Raw genomic sequence first — 23,791 nt, forward strand, 5'->3', positions numbered from 1 at the left:
ACATCCTTATCCTACTCATTGTATGATTAATCTCCTTGCCTTATCTGAAATCTGGTTCTCCACTAATAATACTGGTGCCCTTTTAGGCTTCTCAAATGGAGGTTACTCATTGTCTTTCACCCTAATGCTAATTCCAGACCTTTACATTTCTACCCTCATGTAAAAACCTCTGTTCGTTTGAGGCTAATTGCATCTAGTTAGATCATCTTCTACTTGTGCCCTAAGTGCCACCTACCAAATTCCCTCTCACTATTTCTCATTCACTGAGGACTCTGGCATCTGTTTCGCTGTCTGTCTACTCAAGTCATCATCCTAGGTGATTTCAACATAAATATGACAAACTGCTATCTCTCAGATCCTTGAAAACGTTCACTAAATTAATTTTCCCACCTACTCCTACTTTAGCCATCTACATCGACGATCACATCCTGAGCCCTGACATCACCTCGAAATGTTTAATCCTGAACTTTTAAATTCAGACACCTTACTCTATGACTACAAGCTCTTTTCTGCTCTTGTACTCCCATTATACCTGGCACCTCTCTCTCGTGACTTCTCCACTTTGAACTTTTCATGTCTTCCTATTTTACGTTTTTCCATGTTATTCTGCTTAGACTCTGGTTTATTATTTAAAGCCTCTCTTACCCTCAATGTTTTCAACTCCCTAGCCCCTAAACTCTTCTTCCATCCATTTGTATAATAAAATTCTAATCCTGAATCAATACCACTGTCCAACATTTCTATTCCTACATGTAGGATGCTGGAAAATAATTGTACAACTTATTGACTGGTGGCTCTATTCTTTCATGATCTACATTCTCTTGATTCTTTAAGGTGTCCCAGCTACTTGTCTGTGTTTCTCTGGTCAGTTCTCTCTATCATAGGAGCTATTTTAAACCTACTTTCTCCACAAACGTTAACCCTACCACCTCTTAATTTTTAAAGAAAATTAAAGTCACCCCAGAAGAACTGACTCAATGTCCAGTCGCTAAACTTGCAAAATATTTGCCTTAAATACCAATCTTTTCATCCTTTCTTACTGATACAATGGAGAAGCGATCCTCCCATCTAATGCTGATCTTTTCACTGTACTCTGAAGACAATCCCTTCTCACATTTTCCATGCTATTCATACATTCTTTCCCTTATATTTTCCACCTCTCTCTCTCATCAGCATGAAACATACTCAAGTTCCACCTTCAAAAATAAACCAAAATTCCCTTGCCCTCCCCGCCCCCAGCAGGACTACCCTCTATTCCTTCTGTTCACACGCATGTCTTTCAATCATCTGCCCTGAAACCTTGCACATTTCCACTCACTTCAACATTTTGCAATTTGGCTTCAGGTCCCATCACATCACTGACTCTACACTTGCTAAAGTGTCAAAAAAACTTCCTTGCTAAATGTACTGAATATTTCTCAGAACTCAGCATACTCAATCACCTTAATTTACTGATTTTTACAAGTTTGAATAACTTCTTTTTTTTTAGCGCTTTCTCCTTTTGGCTACTGTGATAATATTCTCTTGGAGTTCCTCTACTTCTCTCTTCAACCCACCTTAGCCTCTTTTGTGGGCATTTCTTGTAACTTCAGAAATGCTGGTGTTCCTCTGGATTCTCTTTAAGGCCTTCTCCTTTTATTTTAGATACTTTGTCTCATTCTCTCCAGGCTTTAGTTGACACTGAGGCTTTTTTTTTTTTTAATAATTTTTATTATGCTTTAAGTGAAAGTTTACAAACTAAGTTAGTTTCTCACACAAAAACCCATATACACCTTGCTACACACTCACAATTACTCTCGCCCTAATGAGAGAGCCCGCTCTCTCCTTCCACTGCCTCTTTTCGAGCCCATTTTGCCACCCTCTAGCCCCCTCCACCCTCTCATCTCCCCTCCAGGCAGGAGATGCCAACATAGTCTCAAGTGTCCACCTGATCCAAGAAGCTCACTCCTCACCAGCATCCCTCTCCAATCCATTGTCCAGTCCAATCCATGTCTGAAGAGTTGGCTTTGGGAATGCTTCCTGTCCTGGGCCAACAGAAGGTCTGGGGGCCATGACCACCGGGGTCCTTCCAGTCTCAGTCAGACCATTAAGTCTGGTCTTTTTATGAGAATTTGGGGTCTGCATCCCACTGCTCTCCTGTTCCCTCAGGGGATCTCTGTTGTGTTCCCTGTCAGGGCAGCCATCGGTTGCAGCTGGGCACCATTTAGTTCTTATGGTCTCAGGATGATGTAGTCTCTCGGTCATGTGGCCCTTTCTGTCTCTTGGGCTAGTAATCACCCTGTGTCCTTGGTGTTCTTCGTTCTCCTTTGATCCAGGTGGGTTGAGACCAATTGATGCATCTTAGATGGCTGTTAGCTAGCGTTTAAGACCCCAGACGCCACTCTTCAAAGTGGGATGCAGAATGTTTTCTTAACACATTTTATTATGCCAACTGACTTAGATGTCCCCTGAAACCATGGTCCCCAGATCCCTGCCCCTGCTACGCTGGCCTTCGAAGCATTCAGTTTTTTCAGGAAACTTCTTTGCTTTTGGTTTAGTCCAATTGTGCTGACCTCCCCGGTATTGTGTGCTGTCTTTCCCTTCACCTAAAGCAGTTCTAATCTACTATCTTATTGGCGAATGCCCCCTCCCACCCTCCCTCCCTCCCCCATCTTGTAACCACAAAAGAATGTTTTCTTCTCAGTTTAAACTATTTCTCAAGTTCTTATAATAGTGGTCTCATACAATATTTGTTCTTTTGCAACTAATTTCACTCAGCATAATGCCTTCCAGATTCCTCCATGTTATGAAATATTTCACAGATTCCTCACTGTTCTTTATCGATGCATAGTATTCCACTGTGTGAATATACCATAATTTACTTATCCATTCATCCACTGATGGGCACCTTGGTTGCTTCCATCTTTTTCCTATTGTAAACACTGCTGCAAGAAACATGGGTGTGCATATATCTGTTTGTGTAAAGGCTCTTATTTCTCTAGGATATATTCCAAGGAGTGGGATTGCTAGATCGTATGGTAGTTTTATTTCTAGCTTTTTAAGGAAGCGCCAAATCGATTTCCAAAGTGGTTATACCATTTGACATTCCCACCAGCAGTGCAGAAGTGTTCCAATCTCTCCACAGCCTCTCCAACATTTATTATTTTGTGTCTTTTGGATTAATGCCAGCCTTGTTGGAGTGAGATGAAATCTCATTGTAGTTTTGATCTGCATTTCTCTAATGGCTAATGATCGTGAACATTTCCTCATGTATCTGTTAGCTACCTGAATGCTCTTCTTTAGTGAAGTGTCTATTCATATCTATTTTTTAAATTGGGTTATTTGTCTTTTTGCAGTTGAGTTTTTGCAGTATCATGTAGATTTTAGAGATCAGACGCTGATTGGAAATGTCATAGCTAAAAACTTTTTCCCAGTCTGTAGGTAATCTTTTTACTCTTTTAGTGAAGTCTTTGGATGAGCACAGGTGTTTGATTTTTAGGAGGGCCCAGTTATCTAGTTTTTCTTCTGCATTCTTAATAATGTTTTGTATACTCTTTATGCCATGTATTAGGGCTCCTAATGTTGTCCCTATTTTTTCTTCCATGATCTTTATATTTTAGATTTTATATTTAGGTCCTTGATCCATTTTGACCTCGTTTCTGTGCATGGAGTGAGGTATATGGGTCTTGTTTCATTTTTTTGCAGATGGATATCCAGTTATGCCAGCACCATTTGTTAAAAAGACTGTCTTTTCCCCTTTTAACTGTTTTGGGGCCTTTGTCAAATATCAACTGTTCATATGTGGATGGATTTACGTCTGGATTCTCAATTCTGTTCCTTTGGTCCATGTATCTGTTGTTGTACCAGTACCAGGCTGTTTTGACTACTGTGGCAGTATAATAGGTTCTGAAATCAGATAAAATAAGGCCTCCCACGTTGTTCTTCTTTTTCAGTAATGCCTTATTTATCCAGGGCCTCTTTCCCTCCCATATGAAATTGGTGATTTGTTTCTCCATTTCATTAAAGAATGTCCTTGGGATTTGGATCGGAATTGCATTGAACGTATAGATCACTTTTGGTAGAATAGACATTTTTATAATGTTAAGTCTTCCCATCCACGAGCAAGGTATGTTCTTCCACTTATGTAAGTCTCTTTTGGTTTCTAGCAGAAGTTTACTGTGGTTTTCTTTGTATAAGTCTTTTACATCTCTGGTAAGATTTATTCCTAAGTATTTTATCTTCTTGGGGGCTACCGTAAATGGCATTGATTTGGTGATTTCCTCTTCGATGTTCTTTTTCTTGGTGTAGAGGAATCCAAGTGATTTTTGTATGTTTATCTTATATCCCGATACTCTGCTGAACTCTTCTATTAGTTTCAGTAGTTTTCTAGAGGATTCCCTAGGGTTTTCTGTGTATAAGATCATGTCATCTGCAAATAGAGACTTTGACTTCTTCCTTGCCAATCTGGGTGCCCTTTATTTCTTTATCTAGCCTAATTGCTCTGGCTAGGACTTGCAGCACAATGCTGAATAAGAGTGGTGATAAGGGGCATCCTTGTCTGGCTCCCCATCTCAGTGGGAATGCTTTCAGGCTCTCCCCATTTAGGGTGATCTTGGCGGTTGGCTTTGTATAAATGTCCTTTATTATGTTGAGAAATTTTCCTTCTATTCCTATTTTGCTGAGAGTTTTTATCCATCAATGAGTGAACTCCGTCAAATGCCTTTTCTGCATCAATTGATAAAATCATGTGATTCTTGTCTTTTGTTTTATTTATGTGGTAGATTACAATAATTGCTTTTCTAATGTTGAACCATCCCTGCATACCTGGTACGAATCCCACTTGGTCATGGTGAATTATTTTTTTGATATGTTGTTCAATTCTATTGGCTAGAATTTTGTTAAGGATTTTTGCATCTACATACATAAGGGATATAGGTCTATAATTTTCTTTTCTTGTGGTGTTTTTACCTGGTTTTGGTATCAGGGATATGGTGGCTTCACAGAATGAGTTTGGTAGTATTCCATCCTTTTCTATGCTCTGAAATACCTTTAGTAGTAGTGGTGTTAACTCTTCTCTGAGAGTTTGGTAGAACTCTGCAGTGAAGCTGTCCAGACCAGGGCTTTTTTTTTTTTTGCTGGGATTTTTTTTTTTTATTACCTTGTCAACCTTTTCTTTTGTTATGGGTCTATTTAGTTGTTCTACCTCTGTTTGTGTTAGTGAACGTAGGTAGTGTGTTTGTAGTAATTCATCCATTTCTTCCAGGTTTTCAAATTTGTTTGAGTATAGTTTTTCATGGTAATCTGACATGATTCTTTTAATTTCAGTTGGGTCTTTTGTAATATCGCCCATCTCAGTTCTCTTTCAGGTTATTTGCTTCCTCTCCTGTTTTTCTTTTGTCAGTTTGGCCAATGGTTTATCGATTTTGTTGAGTTTTTCAAAAAACCAGCTTTTGATCTTGTTAAGTCTTTCAATTGTTCTTCTGTTTTCTATTTCATTTAGTTCTGCTCTGATTTTTACTTTTTGTTTTCTTCTGGTGCCTGTGGGTTTCTTTTGTTGCTCTCTTTCTATTCGTTCAAGCTGTAGGGATAATTCTTTGATTTTGGCCCATTCTTCTTCTTGGATGTCTGCATTTATTGATATAAATTGGCCTCTGAGCACCACTTTTGCTGTGTTCCAAAGGTTTTGATAGGAAGTGTTTTTATTCTCATTGCATTCTGTGAATTTCTTTATTCCATCCTTAATGTCTTCTATAATCCAGTCTTTTTTGAGCAGGGTATTGTTCAGTTTCCAAGAGTTTGATTTCTTTACCCTGCTTTTCCTCTTATTTGATTTCCACTTTTACGGCCTAATGGTCAGAGAAGATGCTTTGTAATATTTCAATGTTTTGGATTCTGCTAAGGCTTGCTTTATGACCTTATATGTGGTCTATTCTAGAGAATGTTCCATGTGCACTAGAAAAGAAAGTATACTTGGTTGCTGTTGCGTGCAGTGTTCTGTATATGTCTACGAGGTCAAGTTGGTTGACTGTGGCATTTAGATCTCCTGTGTCTTTATTAAGCTTCTTTCTGGATGTCCTGTTCTTCACCGAAAGAGGTGTGTTGAAGTCTCCTACTATTATTGTGGAGCTGTCTATCTCACTTTTCAATGCTGATAGAGTTTGTTTTATGTATCTTGCAGCCCTGTCACTGGGTGCATAAATATTTAATAAGGTTATATCTTCTTGGTGTATTGTCCCTTTAATCATTATGTAGTGTCCTTCCTTACCCTTTCTGATGGATTTAACTTTAAAGTCTATTTTGCCAGAAATTAATACTGCCACTCCTGCTCTTTTTTGATTGTTGTTTGCTTGATGTATTTTTTTCCATCCTTTGAGTTTTAGTTTGTGTCTCTAAGGTTTGCCTCTTGTAGGCAGCATATAGACGAATCTTGTTTTTTAATCCATTCTGCCACTCTCTATCTCTTTTTTGGTGCATTTAGTCCATTTACAGTCAGGGTAATTATGGATAGGTAAGAATTTAGTGCTAACATTTTGGTGTCTTTTTTTTTTTTGTGTTGGCAGTTTCTTTTTCCCACTTGATTTTATGTGCTGAGTAGGTTTTCCTTATATATTGTCCTTTGCTCATATTTGTTGTTGTTGATTCTGTTTCTGCTGAGTCTGTATTTTTCCCTTGTATTTTATTTTGATGAGTAGGATACTTTGTCTCCTTTGTGGTTACCTTAGTATTTACCCCTATTTTTCTAAATTTAAAACTTTTATTTCTTTGTATCGCCATACCTTCCTCTCCGTATGGAAGGCGTATGATTACATTTCTTAGTCCGTCTTATTTTAAATGTTGTCTTCTTTTATATAATAACATCAGTGTTACCCTGTGTTAGGCTTTTTTTTTTTTTTTTTTTAATCTTGCTTTGTTTTTTTGGATTTCCCTGTCTGGGTTGACTTCTGGTTGCTCTGCCCAGTGTTCTAGTCTTGGGTCGATACCTGATATTATTGATTTTCTAACCAAAGAACTCCCTTTAGCGTTTCTTGTAGTTTTTGTTTGGTTTTTATGAATTCCCTCAACTTGTGTTTATCTGGAAATGTCTTAATTTCACCTTCATATTTACGAGACAGTTTTGATGGATATACGATTCTTGGTAGGCAATTTTTTTCCTTCAATTTTTTAAATATGTCATCCCATTGCCTTCTTGCCTGCATGGTTTCTGCCGAGTAGTCTGAACTTACTCGTATTGGCTCTCCTTTGTAGGTGACTTTTCTTTTATCCCTCGCTGCTCTTATAATTGTCTCTTTGTCTCTGGTTTTGGCAAGCTTGATTATAATATGTCTTGGTGACTTTCTTTTAAGATCTACCTTATGTGGAGTTCGATGAGCATCTTGGATAGATATCTTCTCATCTTTCACAATATCAGGGAAGTTTTCTGCCAACAAATGCTCAACGATTTTCTCCGTACTTTCTGTCATCCCTCCCTGTTCTGGTACTCCAATCACTCGTAGGTTATTTCTCTTGATGGAGTCCCACATGATTCTTAAGGTTTCTTCATTTTTTAAAATTCTTTTATCTGATTTTTCTTCAAATATATTAGTGCCAAGTGATTTATCTTTGAGTTCAGAAATTCTAGCTCCTACTTGCTCAATTCTGCTCCTCTGACTTTCTATTGAGTTATCTAATTCTGTAATTTTATTGTTAATCTTCTGAATTTCTGATTGCTGTTTGTCTATGGATTTTTCCAGCTTATTAAACTTTTCACTATGCTCTTGAATAATCTTTCTGATTTCTTCAGTTGCTTTATCTGTGTGTTCCTTGGCTTGTTCTGTGTATTGCCTCATTTCCTTCCTGATGTTTTGAAGGGTTCTGTATATTAAACTTTTGTATTCTGCTTCTGGTAATTCCAGGAATACACTTTCATCTAAAATATCCCTGGATTCTTTGTTTTGAGAGCCTGTTGAGGTGATCATGGCCTGTTCCTTTATGTGATGTGATATTGAGTTTCTCTGAGCCATCTATAAGTTATTGTATTAGTTTATGCTTGCTTACTGTGTCGTAGCTGCTTGCTTTGCTTTGTTTTGGTATACCCCTATGGGTTGCTTGAGTGAGCTAGCTTCATTATTTTCACCTTTGGAGCTATGGTGTCCTGTCACCAGCTGGCTAGAGCTGTTGTCAGGTATATCAGTCTAGGAGCCCATTCAGTTTTCTTGTATGAATTCAGCTCAGGTTTCCAGGTAGCTGATATCAAGTGTGTGGTACAGGCTCTGTCCTACAGTCTTAGAGGGGCGGGGTGACTGGCATATATACCTGTATCTGATTGCAGCAGGGGGGTCATGCTCTGAACAAGGCAGGGGGCTAGGAACCGACCCCCAAGTGTCTCTGAGGAAACTGCATCTCTGTTCCCTAGAGCATGCTGGTGGGTGGGCTCTGCAGAGGGACCATGGGCACCCAAAGTTTTTGTTCTAAGGACTGGGAGGTACCAGTTATCTCTGGACCCCTGTCATGGGTGGCTGGGTGACCTGAGTGGAGCTACTAGTCCTTAGGTTCCTGTTTTCGGTAGGTGAAGACCTTGTTTAATAGGCAAAGCAATGTCAAATGTCCACCTCTCCACCACACAGCTGAAATGGTTGGAGTTTGCCAACAAGGGACTATTCTCCCGAAAAAGGGCCACACAGGTCCATGCAGAAGGGAAAGGTGCTCAAGGTCCATGGATGGTTTATGCCTGGACAGGAGCCCCTTCTGTCCTGAGCTCCCCAGTTAATGGAGCTAGCAAATTATCTTTTCCCCCCAGTTGCAAATTTTTTCCTTCCCCAAGGCCGGGAGGACGGCTCTAGGTGCTCACCAGGGTCTATCTCAGGCCCAGGGATTCAGCTGCTGAAGCCTGCTTGGGGGTGGGGAGGCACGACAAAACATACGCAAGTACTTAGCTTTTGCCGGGAGCGCCGTTCTCCTCAGGTTCTGGAGGTGTGAGTGGGCTGTGTGGCTGTCTGCTTCTCCCTGAGAAAACTGTGGCTGAAAGCTAGTACCAGCCCACCATTGCTGCCGCCGCCGCTCCGGGAATGGTGCCTGAGGGCTCCCCGTGATTTAGGTCCGGTAACTCCTCTCCACTTCTCAACAGCCTCTTCCTCCCCCTGCCCCTCAGTTCGTTGTCTAAGCTTGCCTTTGATGCTCAGGGCTCCCAGGTGTTACAAATATACTCGTTTCACTTGTTTTTTCGGGTCTTTGTTGTAAAGAGGGCTCGACGGAGGCATCTGTCTATTCCACCATCTTGGCTCTGCCTCCTAACACTGATGTTTTAATAATTTTTTGTAATTCCCTAAGGTGCTTCCTACTTAAGGAGTATTTTATTACTTTTTAAAATCACCTGTTAAAATATATGACACCACACCATTCTGTATGTACATTCACTACCCTACATTCAATAATGCACAGTTGCAAACTTCCTATCTTAATTTCTTAATTATATGTCTATTGAATAAAAAGCATACGTAGAAACTTAAAAAAGAAATTAAAATTACCTTTATCACCAAGATCTCTAAAAAAGGTTGGTCCCCAACCAGCTTTTTGGATTCCTGCCAATGCATCTTCGATATCCTTTGAATACACATATTCAAAATTTCAATTTAACTTATAAAAGTTTATTTTTTATCTTATCAAAAAAAGAAAAACACACACACACCTTGCTTACCTTTTTCGTCAGCTTCTTGACTAAAGTTTTACCTAAAGCAAAAAAGAAACATTATTTAGCACCCATATTCCTTCATAAGACTCAACTCCCAGAGAGAAAGAAAGTAATTTAAAAGAAAAAACAAAACTAAACATTTATAAAAACACAAGCTTGCCAATTTAGCTAATATTCTTAAGCCAGAAAATTCTAAGTCTAAACCCAAAGATCTAATTTTTTTTTTTTCACAAGATATTTCCAATTTCACTCACAGTTTTATATATATAGGAGTCCTTGAATGGTGCAAATGGTTAAGTGTTTGGTTACCAACCAAAAGGTTGGCAGTTGAAGTCCACCCAGAGGCACCTCTGATTAAAGGCCTGGCTATCTGGTTTTCAAAAACCTTTCGGAATACAGTTCTACTGTGACACATTTGCAGTCACCGTGAGTCAGTGCTGACTGCATGGCAATTATTTTATTTTGCAAATTCAGCTTTTTACAGGTGTTCAACTTACTGATAGGAATTATATTAATTGGCTGTGAAATCCTGCCCTTAATGAATGCAATTTTTCCTTCACCGTAAACCAAAACTCAGTGCTCCATAAACAAACACCCCTCCTTTCTCCCTCCCAAGTTTATGGAGCAGTTCTACTCTGTCCTATAGGGTCAGTATGTGTCGGATGGCAGTGGGTTTGGTTTTGGGGTTTTTCCCCCTCCCTCCTACCCCTGGTAACCACTAGTAAACTTTGGTCTTTATACATGTGCCTGTTCTTGTCTTTTTATATAAGTGAGGTCATGCAATATTTGTCCTTTTGTGAGTATTTCACTCAGGATATTTCACTCCATCCATATTGTAGCTTATGTCAAGACTTCATTTCTCCTTCTGGGTAAGTAGTATTCCAAAGTATATATGTACCACATTTTCTTTATCTATTCATCTGTCGATGGGCATTTAGGCTGTTTCTACCTTTTGGCAATTGTGAATAGTGCTGCAAAGAACATCGGTGTACAAGTCTCTTTTTGAGTCCCTGCTTTCAAGTCTTTTGGGTCTATACCTAGGAGTGGAATTGGTGGGTCATATGGTTGTTCTAATTTTAGTTTTTTGAGGAACTGTCACACTGTTTTCCACAATGATTATACCACCAGCAATAAACAGTTTCAATTTCCCTATATCCTCACCAATATTTGTAATTTTGTTTTTGTTTTTTTGTAATCTTAGCTATCCTACCAAAAAACAAAAACAAAAAACAAACCTGTTGTCTTCGAGTTGATTGTGACTCATAGTAACCCTACAGGACAGAGTAGAACTGCCCCATAGGGTTTCTGAGGAACGCCTGTTGGATTCAAACCGCCAACCTTTTGGTTAGCAGCCATAGTTATTAGCCATTATGCCACCAGGGTTTCCCTAGCTATCCCAGTGGGAATGAAATGGTATCATATTGTACTTTTGATTTGCATCTCTCTGGTGGCTAATGACATTGAGCTAATTTCATGTGTTTGATGGCCACTTGAATATACTCTGGTGAAATGTTTATACAACTCCTTTGCCCATTTTATGATTGGTTTGTCTTTTTATTGTTAAAATGTCAAAGTTTTATATATAATTTGGTTATTAGATTCTTTTTGGGTACATGATTTCCACAGATATTCTTCCAGTCGGTAGCTTTTCATTTTTTTGATAAAGGAACGCATGGTGGATTCAAACTGCCAACGTTTTGGTTAGCAGCCATAGCACTTAACCACTACGCCACCAGGGTTTCCATTTTAATGAATAAAAGTTTTCAATTTTTATGACGCCCCATTTATCTATTTTGTCTTTTACTGTCAGTGCTTTTGTTATTATATTAGATAATGCACTGTTAAAAGCTAGGCCCAACAGCCTTGCCCCTGCATGTTCTTCTAAGAATTTTATAGCTTTAGTTTTCACATTTAGGTCTTGAATCCATTTTGAATTTGGTTTTTTGTGTATGGTTTTTGGCACGGATCCTGTTCCATTTTTGTGCATGTGGAAATCCAGTTTTCCAAACAACCATTTATTGAAGAGACTCTTATCTCCCCACTGAATGGACTTTAGCACCCTTGTCAAAATTCAGTTGACAACAGATGTGTGGGTTTCTATTCTATTCTGTTGGTCTATCTGTCTACTGTTATACCAGTACCAGGCTGTTCTGATTACTGTAGCTGTATAATATGTTTTTACAGCTACTGTAAAATAAATTCAGGAAGTGTGAGTGCTCCTACTTTGTTCTTCTCTTTCAACATTGCTTTAGCTATTTGGGGCCTCTTGCTGTTCTGTTTAAAGTTGAGGATAGGTTTTTCATTTTCTGTAAAGGCTGTTGAGATTTTCATAGTGATTGAGTAGACCTATAGACTGCTTTGGGTAATACTGACATCTTAATGATATTAAGCCTTCCAATCCATGAACATGAAATTTATCTTTCCATTTAGGTCTTCTTTAATCTTTCAGTAGTGTTTTATAATTTTATTGTATAAGTCTTTCACATCTATTAAATTTATTCCTAGATATTTTATTCTCTTAAATGCTATTGTAAATGGACTCGTTTTTCCTTATTTCCCTTTCAGATTTCTGAAACCTAAATGATTTTTTTTTTCTTGAACTTGTAAAATCCCTCCGTTAGCTATAGAAGCTTTTTGTGGACTCCTCGGGATTTTCTATATACAGAACTGTGTTATCTGCAAATAGAGATAATTTTACTTCTTCTTTGATGGCAATTTTTTTTTTTAATTTTAGACATATGAAATCTTAAAACCACCTTTGAGTAATCTTAGTTCTCTACATCCTACATAAATTCTTGCCACATATGATTCTTTTTCATGAGTATTAAATCCCTTTTTGCTTTCACCAATTAAAAAAACACATTCATGTTCTAGAAAGCTACCCTTTTGAATCCCGAAAATTTCTCTTAAACTCACAACTATTCACTCAAATTTAAAAGGCTAGCAAACATGACTGTCCATTCTAAAGTGATGTTAGTTGCAATAATTTCATAATAGATTTAAAATTCTTTCAGGTTTTCAGCCATCTTTTTTGCTGTCTACAGCATTTTTCTCTTATCTCCCATGATTCTAAGTAATCACATTCTTTTCCTGGAAGCTATTCTGATCATAGCTTCAAGGCAATTTACACATATAGAACAACACTGAAAAATGTTCTGTTTTGTCTCTCACGTAAGTAATGTGAATCACAAACATCCTTTCTTGCTCGAAAAATCATCTATCTACGAAGTTTCCTCAGTACAACAATTACATGGTCTTCGAGGACTAAGATGTGCCTGACCCAATCATATGAGGTATTTTCAATCACCTCATATGCATCTGAAAGCTGGACAATGAAAAAGGAAGACCGAAGGAGAATTGATGCCTTTGAATTATGGTGTTGGTGAAGAATATTGAATATACCACGTACTGCCAGAAGAATGATGAAATCTCTCTTGGAAGCAGTACAACCAAGAATACTCTTTAGAAGCGAGGATGGCGAGACTTTGTCTCATACTCTAGACATGTTATCAGGAGGCACCAGTCCCTGGTGAATGACATCATGCTTAGTAAAGTATAGGGTAAGCGAAAAAGAGGAAGACCCTCAACGAGATGGATTGACACAATGGCTGCAACAATGAGTTCAAGCATCACAATGACTGTGAGGGTGGTGCAGGGCCAGGCAGTGTTTCGTTCTGTTGTACCTAGGGTCACTATGTGTTGGAACTGACTTGATAGCATCTAACAACAACATGACCATGTTTATAAGCTTAACCTGTTACCCTGACCTGTTGCCAGTGAGTCGATTCTCAGGTGTTACTATTTTGGGGTAATTTTTATTCACTGAAAAACTATTAGGTGCCACCAAACGTCAAAGAACTGTGGATTCTAACTTGAGATGACTGAATAGGTAAAAGTTACCATTTAATTTAGAAATCTAAGTGTCTGTGAATGTGTATGTAGAAATGTATAGTAATAAAATGCTGACAAAAAACTGACAGAAAACTGTACTGTATTCGTATGCAAATAACCAGTGCCTTCCACATTTGTCTGCCAACAGTGCCCCCCTTGCGAGGTATTTTCATAAGCACTGCTATAGCAATTTTTTAAATATGTTGCTGTAAAAAAAATGAACATAGAACCCTTATGAAAGTATCTTGAAGGGGGAAGGCGCAGTTGGCAAACAAACTTAGAGGGCACTTGTTCTTTGCGTAAAAACGCGGAAATAATGTATTTTACCTATTTTTGTATCTTTTACTAACTAAAAAAGAAACATCACAATTCACACACCTTATAGTGCTTTTCTTAAAGTCATTTCACGAATTATTCATTACCACCTGTACTTTTATTTTTAGATAACTGCTGTTGTTTTGGTTAGTCAATTCCAACTCACAGTCCATTCCAACTCATAGTAGCCCTATATACAACAGAAGGAAACACTGCCTGGTCTTGTGCCATTCCCACAATCGTTTACATGTTTGAGCCCATTGTTATGTCAATCCATCTCGTTGAGGGTCTTCCTCTCTTTTGTTTACCCTATACTTTCCCAGCATGACATCCTTTTCTAGGGACTGGTCTCTCCTGATAACATGGCCAGAGTATGTGAAATGAAGTCCTACTGTCCTCAATTCTAAGGACCATTCTGGCTGGACTTCGTCAAGACAGGTTTGTTGGCAAAGAAAATTGAATTTACTGTGGTCTGGCAGTCCACAGTAAATTCAATTTTCTTTGCCAACACCATAATTCAAAGGCATCAAATTCACCTTCGGCCTTCCTTATTTATTGCCCAGCTTTTACATGTATATGAGGAAATTGAAAATATCATGGCTTGGGTCAGGAGCACCTTGGTCCTCAATGTCACATCTTTGCTTTTGAACACTTTAAGGAGACCTTTTGCAGCAGATTTGCCCAATGCAATGCGTCAGTTGATTTCTTGACTGCTGCTTCCATGGGTGTTGATCGTGGATCCAAGTAAAAGGAAACCCTAGAAAACGTCAATCTTTTCTCTGTTTCTCACAATGTTGGTTATTGGTCCAGTTGTAAAGATTTTTAGTTTCTTTATGTTGAAGTGTAATCCATATTGAAGGCTGTAGTCTTTGAACTTCGTCAGTAAGTGCTTCAAGTCCTCTTCCCTTTCAGCAAGCAAGGTTGTGTCATCTGCATATTGCAGGTTGTTAATGGGTCTTCTCTAATCCTGATGCCCGGTTCTTCTTCATATAGTCCAGAGTTTCTTGTATTATTTGCTCAGCATACAGATTAAGTACGGTGAAAGGATACAACTCCGACGTACACCTTTCCTGATTTTAAACCATGCGAATATCCTCTTGTTCTGTTTGAACAACTGCCTCTTGGTCTAGGTACAGGTTCCTCATGAGCACAATTAAGTGTTCTAGAATTCTCATTCTTCACAATGTTATCCATAATTTGTTATAATCCACACAGTTGAATGCAGAGTCAGTAAAGCACAGGTGACATCCTTCTGGTATTCTCTGCTTTCAGCCAGATCCATCTCACATCAGCAATGATATTCCTCATTCCATGTCCTCTTCTGAATCCAGCTTGAATTTCTGGCAGCTCTCTGTTAATGTACTTCTGCAACCGTTTTTTAATTTTTCTTCAGTGTCTGATATTGATGATATTGTCTGATAATTTACACATTCTGCTGGATCACCTTTCTTTGGAATGGGTGCAAATATGGATCTCCTCCAGTTGGTTGACCACGTAGCTGTCTTCCAAATTTCTTGGCATAGACAAGTGAGGGCTTCCTGCACTGTTATCTGTTGAAACATCTCAATTTATATTCTGTCAATTCCTGGGAAATTCTGTCAATTCTGTTTTGTGAATGGTTGCAGTGCAGTTTGGACTTCTTCCTTCACTATCATTGGATCTTGATCATATGGTACTTCCTGAAATGATTGAATGTTGATCAGTTCTTTTTGGTACACTGACTCTTGTGTACTCCTTCGATCTTCTTTTGACGTTTACTGTGCTGTTCAATATTTTTCCCGTAGAATCTTTCAATATTGCAACTCGAGGCTTGAATTTTTTCTTCAGTTCTTTCCGCCTGAGAAATGCTGAGCGTGTTCTTCCTTTTTGGTTTTCTTTCTCCAGGTCTTTGCACATTTCGTTGTAATATTTTACTTTGAAATCTTCTGTTCAGCTCTTTTATTTCATCATTTCTTCCTTTTGCTTTAGCTATTCTACATTGAAGATAGAGTTTCAGAGTTTCTTCTGACATTCATTTTGGTCTTTTCTTCCTTTCTTGTCTTTTTAATGACTTTTTTGCTTTCTTCATGTTTGATGCCCTTGATGTCATCCCACAACTACTAATCTGGTCTTTGGTCATTAGTGTTCAATGTGTCAAATCTATTTTTGAGATGGTCTGATAGATTCAACTTTGTACTTTGGCTCTTGCAGACTTCTTTTAATTTTCTTCACCTTCAAGTTGAACTTGTTGAGCAATTGATGGTCTGTTCCACTGTCAGTGCCTGATGATGCTGAGCTTCTTGATTGTCTCTTTCCACGGATATAGTCGATTAGATTCCTGTGTATTCTATCAGGTGAGGTCCACATCCACAACTGCCATTCATTTTGTTGAAAAAAGGTATTTCCAATGAATAGGTCGTTGTTCTTGTATAACTCTATCATGCAATCTCCACTGTCGTTTCTATCACCAAGGCCATATTTTCCAGCGGCTCATCTTTTTTCTTTGTTTCCAACTTTTGCATTCCAATCACCAGTAGTTATCAATGAATCTTGATTACATGTCTGATCAATGTCAGACTTGTAGAAGTTGGGAAAAAAATCCTTAATTTCTTCATCTTTGGCCCTAGTCGTTGGTGTATAAATTTGAAAAATAGTCATATTAACTAGTCTTCCTTGTAGGTGTGTGGATATTATCCTATCACAGCACTGTATTTCAGGATAGATCCTGAAATGTTCTTTTCAATGATGGATGTAATGCCATTCCTCTTCAACTGTCATTCCTGACACAATAGACCATATGATTGCCCAATTCAAAATGGCCAATGCCAGTCTATTTCAGCTCACTAATGCCTAGGATATCCATCTTCACGTTTCCCATTTCATTTTGACAACGTCCAATTTTCCTAGATTCATACTTTGTACATTCCATGTTACAATTATTAGTGGATGTCTGCAGCTGTTTCTTCTCATTTTGAATTATGCCACATTAGCAAATGATGGTCCTCAAAGCTTTATTCCGTCCACAGCGTTAAGACTGACTCCACTCTGAGGAGGCAGCTCTTCCCCAGTTGTATTTTGAGTGCCTTCCAACCTAAGGGGCTCATCTTCTGGCACTATATCAGACAATATTCTGCTGCTAGTCATAAAGTTTTCACTGGCCAATTTTTTAGAAGTAGATTGCCAGGTCCTTCTTCTTAGTCTGTCTTAGTCTGGAAACTCTGCTGATTCCTGTCCACCTTGGGTGACTCTGTTGGTATTTGAAATACTGGTAGCATACCTTCCATCATCACAGCAACACACAAACCATCAAGGTACGAAAAACTGACAACGAGTGGTGGGTTGCCCAATTAGTTTTTTAAAAAGAGTTTAATCCTTGTACCCAACTCAAAAAAGTATTCTAGGAAGTAATAACGGGCAGTTGGAAGGTAGAAAATGAGCAGGTATTTAGTATGACAATGTTATGATGGCTTCTAAGGATTTCTTAGAAATAAGATTATTGAGGGGTCTTGTATCTGCTTCACAGCCATCCTTTTTGGCCTTTCAAAAATCTTTATGCTTAAATACACTAACAAAAAAATTCTTCTAGTTGAAACTCAGTGAAGACAGAAGGTAACATTTGCTTTCCTGCAGTTGAAAGTCTGGCTGCCAAACAGCTAAGCTAATAAAATTCAATACCATGTGAATGAAATACAATAAAGTCATGAATTGAATCATATAGTGGAATCTCAAGAACTAAATTGTAAAACACACTGAGGTAGACTGTATATCTTTCTTATGTTTATGTAGCTCAGTGCTTTGTATTTAAATATCTGTTGAGTGAATGACTGAATAAAATATTAAATATTTCAGAACACCTTCTTACCTAAAATTTCTACCTTTCAGTGGTTAATACATTATTATTCCCATTTTACATATGAGACAAATAAGGTCCAGGACTGGGCAAGAGAAATTAGGTAATGATATGGGCATTGGAGGACTTCTTTCATATATATTTTTCAAAAACAGCTGTTAAACTCCTTGAGCTCCATGAAAGTAGTAATGAGACCCCTTGAACTACTTTCGATACTTCAGAAAGCTTAGCAGATATAGAATAATTATGTATGACATGGTTACAGAGGCAGTTTTACTGATTTTGATTATAATTCAAAATGCTAAGGCTAGTTATTTCATGCTGACTACAAGCTCTGGTTGATACCTATATATGCATTTGATTATCAAAAATGGAGAAATCTTGTTCTTAAAGCAACTTATCTTGTAAAAAACATTTTTTAACGGAATCAATGATTAGAAAATAAGAAAGGGATTCTCTTTGTTGGTAAAAAGTTTGGGAGCCACTCTCTATATAAAATTTACCTTTGGATTAACAAAAGAGACAAGGCAGAGATACTAGGAGTGAACACCTATTCTCTCCTGGTTCTTTCTTCTAAATCAATGTACTTTTTTTTGAGTAAGAGTAGGGGTTGTGGTATTTCAAACCCAGAATAGTCTGGTAGGGTTTTTTCAGTAGATAGTTCTCTTACCCAGGCATGGCTACTTTTATAACACTTTTTGATGGACTGTACCGGAGAAGGAAGCAGAGCAGCAAAACAAGAGTTCTGTGGTCTAATCTGCTGTCTGACGAGCTATGACCTGTCTCCTTCCAGCAGCAATTACAAGTCAATGTTGCATTAAATATCTCTAAATATTTTAGGGTCACACTTTTCTATTTGAGGATGAAATCCATCTACAAATCATCTAATTTCTCCTCTAAACTTATTTTTTTTGTTGTTGAGGGGGGGTAAGGGGACTCTAGCCTCTCTTTCTTTAGCTAGTTCTACATTTATATGTATAAAAAAATCCAGCCTTATTACTTCTATAGCTATTTCATATGTATTCATGCACTCATATATAGAAATAACAGAGTGGGGAAAAAGCATAACAGCATATAAGGGAGATCCAGAGTTGAAGCTGTGATGCTTTACTGCATGAGTATGAAAGCATGGAAAATACATTGTGGTGATTATTATTATTATTATTGGCAGTGGAGGTACAGATCTTCAAGCATTATGATGGAATTTTGGCTCAGGAAGTAGAATGTTTTTAAGGTCTCCACCTATCCTAGAAATTCCAACATGTAGTTTTCACTACTTACAGAGGATTTATTAAGTAAAAACCAGATACAAGCACATCTTGTTATAGGTAGCCACTTTAATACTTAAAAGAAGTAAAACTGCATTAATCAATATTAAATATTACTACAGGTCAAATAAATCCTTGCTTCTAGCCAAAATAGAGTAATTTGATAACCATAACTATAAAAACATTACCAAAAGTACCTAATTCAATTTCATTTTGTTGAAGGTAAATGATCTTTTGACATATAAAAACTTGACAACAGAGACAATTTCTACCATTTCATACCTTTTGCACAAACATATGGAACAATTTGGAATTAATGTTAGAATATAAGACAGAGCTGATTCCTCTAAGCCTTGCTTGTGCTCGGTTACAGCTATGATGGAAACCAAGGTAGAAAATGATCTATTGGCCAAATAACTAAAAAAAAACTAGACTTCCTAAAATCACTGGTAAATGTGATAAATGGAGCCAAAAAAGTGGCAAATTCAGTGGTGTTATTTTCCTTCAATAGCGCATATGGCTTGTTTATTTTTGCTAGAATGAACGCAGGAGATCTCCCCTGGTTTATTAGAGGGAGACAAGTGGTGATCCCATTAAAGGTCTAACACTGGCTTCCTTGCCAACTTTCTAACTAGAGTCTTCAAATGCATTTAAATTTTTTGACAGGGAAAAAGTGACTTTTTGCCACCTCAAACGCTGTAAAATAATTAATTAGAACATTATACACAACAAATTATTTAATTGTAGTTTAAAAGCTGATATAATGGAAGAATATAGCAGCTAAGAGGGTATATAATAGAGGGACTGTTATGGGTTGAATTGTGTCCCCCCAAAACTCATATCCACTTGGCTAGGCCATGATTCCCAGTATTGTGTGGTCTTCTACCATTTTGTACTCTGATGTATTTATCCTATGTATTGTAAATCCTGCCTCCGTGATATTAATGAGGCAGGATTACAGACAGTTATGTTAATGATGCAGGGCTTAATCTACAGGATTAGGTTGTACCTTGAGTCAATCGCTTTTGAGATACAAAAGAGAGAAGTTAGCAGAGAGAGAGCTCATACAACCAAGAATGAAGAACCAGGAGGGGAACGGTTCCTTAGGATCCGGGGTCCGTGCGCTGAGAAGCTCCTAGAGCAGGGGAAGACTGGTGACAAGGACCTTCCCCCAGAGCCAACAGAGAGCAAAGGCCTTCCCCTGGAACCAGCACCCTGAATTCAGACTTCTAGTCTCCCAAACTGTGACAGAATAAACTTCTGTTTGTTAAAGCCATCCACCTGTGATATTTCTGTCATAGCAGTACTAGATAACTAAGACAAGGACATAATCTGGCATGGAGGGAATCAGGGAAAGCCTCTCCAAATAAGAGATGCTTAAGCTAAGATCTTAAGGATTAGTGTGAATTAGCCCAGAAGAGTGGGGTTAAAAGCAGGTAAAGAGAGTAGCATGTGAATGAGTAAGTTATGAAATAGGAAGGTGCTGAAACACTTAAGAACAGAGCAGGTTCTGCAAGTCTCTTTTGGGATAAGAATGAGGACAAGTACTGATGCAAACAGTTTTGGTGGCAGGAAGGTGAGGTAGTTTGTTTTCTCTGTGAGTAGGTAGTCATTCGCTAGAGAGTGTGGGGAAAGTGTAAGGCGAGAGCCTCGTAGAATCTGGCATAATGCATCTGAGATTACTAGTATAAAGAAATACAATGGATTTTTGTACAGTGATGCTAAATTTTGTGACCTTGCCAAACTATCAGTTCTAGTAGCTTTCAAATTTGTATACTCTTTGGGATTTCTATGTCGATAATCATGTTGTCTATGAATAAAGACAGCTTTATTTCTTTCTTTTAAATCTGTATGTCTCAATTCTTTTTTCTTGCCTTTTTACACTAGCTAGGACTTCCAGTCCAGCACCCATTTGCAGGTTTGCCATACTGTGATGGTTTGCATGTTGCTATGATGCTGGAAGCTATGCCACCAGTATTTCAAATACCAGCAGAGTCACCTATGGTAGACAGGTTTCAGCAGAGCTTCTAGACAGACTAGTAAGAAACACGTGGCAATCTACTTCCAAAAATTAGCAAATGAGAACTCTATGGATCATAATATTGTCTAATATAGTGCTGGGAGATGAGTCCCTAGGTTAGGAGGTACCCAAAACACCCAGGGGCCACAACAATGGACTCGAGTATACAAATGATTGTGAAGATGGTGCAGGACTAAGCAACATTTCATTTTGTTATACATGGGATCACCATGAGTCAGAGCCAATTCCAGTACATTGTTGAATAGCAGTAGTAAGAGGGACTATTCTTGCCTAGTTCTTCACCTAAGAGGCAAAGTCTTCAATCTTTACCACTGAGGATATTAAACCAAAACCAAGCCCTTTGCTATCAAGTCAATTCTGACTCATAGCGACCGTATAGGACAGAGTAGAGCTGCCCAATACGGTTTCCAAGGAGTGGCTGGTAGATTTGAACTGCCTACCTTTTGGTTAGCAGCTGAACTCTTAACCACTGAGCCGCCAGGGCTCAGATGGCTATGACCTAGGCTCTAAAGTCCCATAATGTAACTTCCACAAGTATTCTATCAGTTGAGGCAGTCACAAGGGTGAAGGAAAGGGGCACAGGCTCCACTTCTTGATGGGGAGTGGCAAGATTCTGAAAGAGCATGTGGGACCAAGAATATTATTGTTGTAATTTTTGGAAAATACAAGCTGCTACCGCATCCTAACTCATTTATCCCTTTATATAGAATATTCTCCCTTTTGTTCTTCCCCGAAGGAAATTCTACCCATTCTTCTCATCTCTTCTGTGAAGTCCTGATTATTCCAGCTTTCATTGATCTCTCTGCTGGAACTTGCCCACAGTTCAGATAGTCTATTATTCAGACACTTGTGCTTGTCTGTAAATTCCATCAATGCAATAACAGTATCTGTTTTCTTTACCGCTATATCCCCATAAAACATATCCAATAAAAATTTTAGTAAATGAAGGATTACAACTTATCATTTCAAAAATACATATATAAATTCATTAAAAAATATAATATTTGTACTGATTGCTGTATTTATTAACCTATTCAACAAACATTTGTGCCAGGCACTGTGCTAAGCTAGAAATACAGTGTCAAACAGGACAGACACCGATGCTGCTATTCCTTAGCAGAGGAGCCTAGTGGATGAGGAAGACATGAGTATGTGTGTTGGTGGGGGGAGGCAAGTCAAGCATCTTCAGAGCATTTTAGAGTTGAGTTGAGATGCCTCTGGTGTTTCCAAGACAGGTAGATATATGGCTCTGGTGCTTTGGGAAGAGGTGTGGTCTGGAGATAAAGATATGGAAATGGGTGTTCAGGAAAGAGCTGAGTCATTCATGTGAATAAGAACATCTAGAGAGAAGGTAAAAATGAGGAAAGAAGACTAAGGAAGATGGAACTTTAAGAAATAACTTTTAAGGTAGGCATAGTTTTGATCCTACAACTAGACTGTATACTCTTCGAGGCCAGGACCCACATCTTATTTAGATTTATTTTGTATATCTTATATCCTTCCAGGTACATATTATAGTGTAAAGTACTTCGTAAAGTACTTATTAAGCATTAAATAGCAGAATGATCTGTGTTGCCTGATAAGTCAGGGTTACATATGTCTATAAAGCCCCATCAAAAAGTATCATTAACAGCAAGCTCGTGCAGCAGCCTCCATTTTTAGAAACATGCTACAGAATGAATCTGGGAACATAATAAAATGCTTCAATTGTGAAAGAGGAAAGGTTGAAGGACTATAGTTTTCGGCACTGGTGAATAAATCTTTTAGGCTAATGCTTCTTGATACCACATTCCAAAACAGTACAAATTGGTGTTGACCTTTTAAAAATGAACAGTAAACAGTTCAGTTTCTTATTATAAAAATCACAAAAAATAAACTAGATGTCATGTGTATATGAATATTAGAAAAAGAATCTGTCTTCATTTTTTTCCATCATGAAACTGGCAAGTTGAATCATGTTAAAATTAATGCTTTATCTCATTTTACTTTTTTTGTTTTAAAGAAATCCCATAAAATAGGCTTAAATTGGACAGAATGTCAAAGAATTTCAAATTTAGAATTATTTAATAGTGGCTATAATAAAAACAGGCTTTGGACTTGGGTTATAAAAATCATGCTTTTTTTTTTTTTACTTTCATTCTATTATAGCTTTGCTTGTAACTCATCCCTTCTTTTTAGTGATTTCTTTTCATATCATTGAGAGGAAAAAGTGCTTTAATGAAAGCAACATTGAGTAAGTTGATCAAAGAAGAAGAATGTAAGGAGAGAAGGGATAATCTGTCCTGAATATTCCGTTGGAGAAGTCCAGTCTATCTATAGGAATGAAAAGCATGGTATGTGGGCTTCGAAAAGGCACACTCCCCAGTTAGGGGGTGAGTTGGTTACAAGTCAGAGGACAAATAGGTTTTAAGTTATTTGCTACCTTCCAGTTAGACAATCAGAAAAATCCTTACTGAATATGTGTGTTTATAAGAGAGCCCAGAGAGCAGAAAATGTTTATGTGTTGAGAATGACTGGAAAATCTAATGCTTCTCTATCACGTTCAAATGCTGTGGGGGCAGATCATGTTCATGGCACTGGTCGCCCAAGCACTGATTTTCTACTTGACTGCAGAAAAAGAAATATGAGGCTTCTTAGTGTCCTTGGAGGCCTACACAGCTAATTTTTTTGGAAAATGAATTTATCAAACTTGTGCTTTAAAAACTTTGATGATATAAAAGCCAGTTGGCTCTTCCAAGTCAGTTCGCTTTCCTTGTTAGAACTGCATTAGATAAATGTTTTGGTTTACAAACTTGCTTAAT

The 23,791-nt window shown here is 38.0% G+C and overlaps 1 protein-coding gene across 2 annotated transcripts in view; it reads right to left on the reverse strand.

The window, feature by feature from the left end:
• Positions 1-23,791, reverse strand: part of MICU2 (mitochondrial calcium uptake 2) — a 245,875-nt gene that overhangs the window by 138,778 nt on the left and 83,306 nt on the right. The window contains exons 3-4 of one of the 2 annotated variants that reach the window (XM_049867443.1): positions 9,644-9,684; positions 9,483-9,558 (exon numbers count right to left, since the gene is read on the reverse strand). In XM_049867443.1, coding sequence (XP_049723400.1) covers positions 9,483-9,558; positions 9,644-9,684 — 117 coding nt within the window. The remainder of the gene's footprint in view (positions 1-9,482; positions 9,559-9,643; positions 9,685-23,791) is intronic. The other variant, XM_049867444.1, reaches the window with a different exon arrangement.

This window comes from Elephas maximus, chromosome 23 (assembly GCF_024166365.1).
Source record: "Elephas maximus indicus isolate mEleMax1 chromosome 23, mEleMax1 primary haplotype, whole genome shotgun sequence".
In the NCBI taxonomy this organism is placed as follows: domain Eukaryota; kingdom Metazoa; phylum Chordata; class Mammalia; order Proboscidea; family Elephantidae; genus Elephas; species Elephas maximus.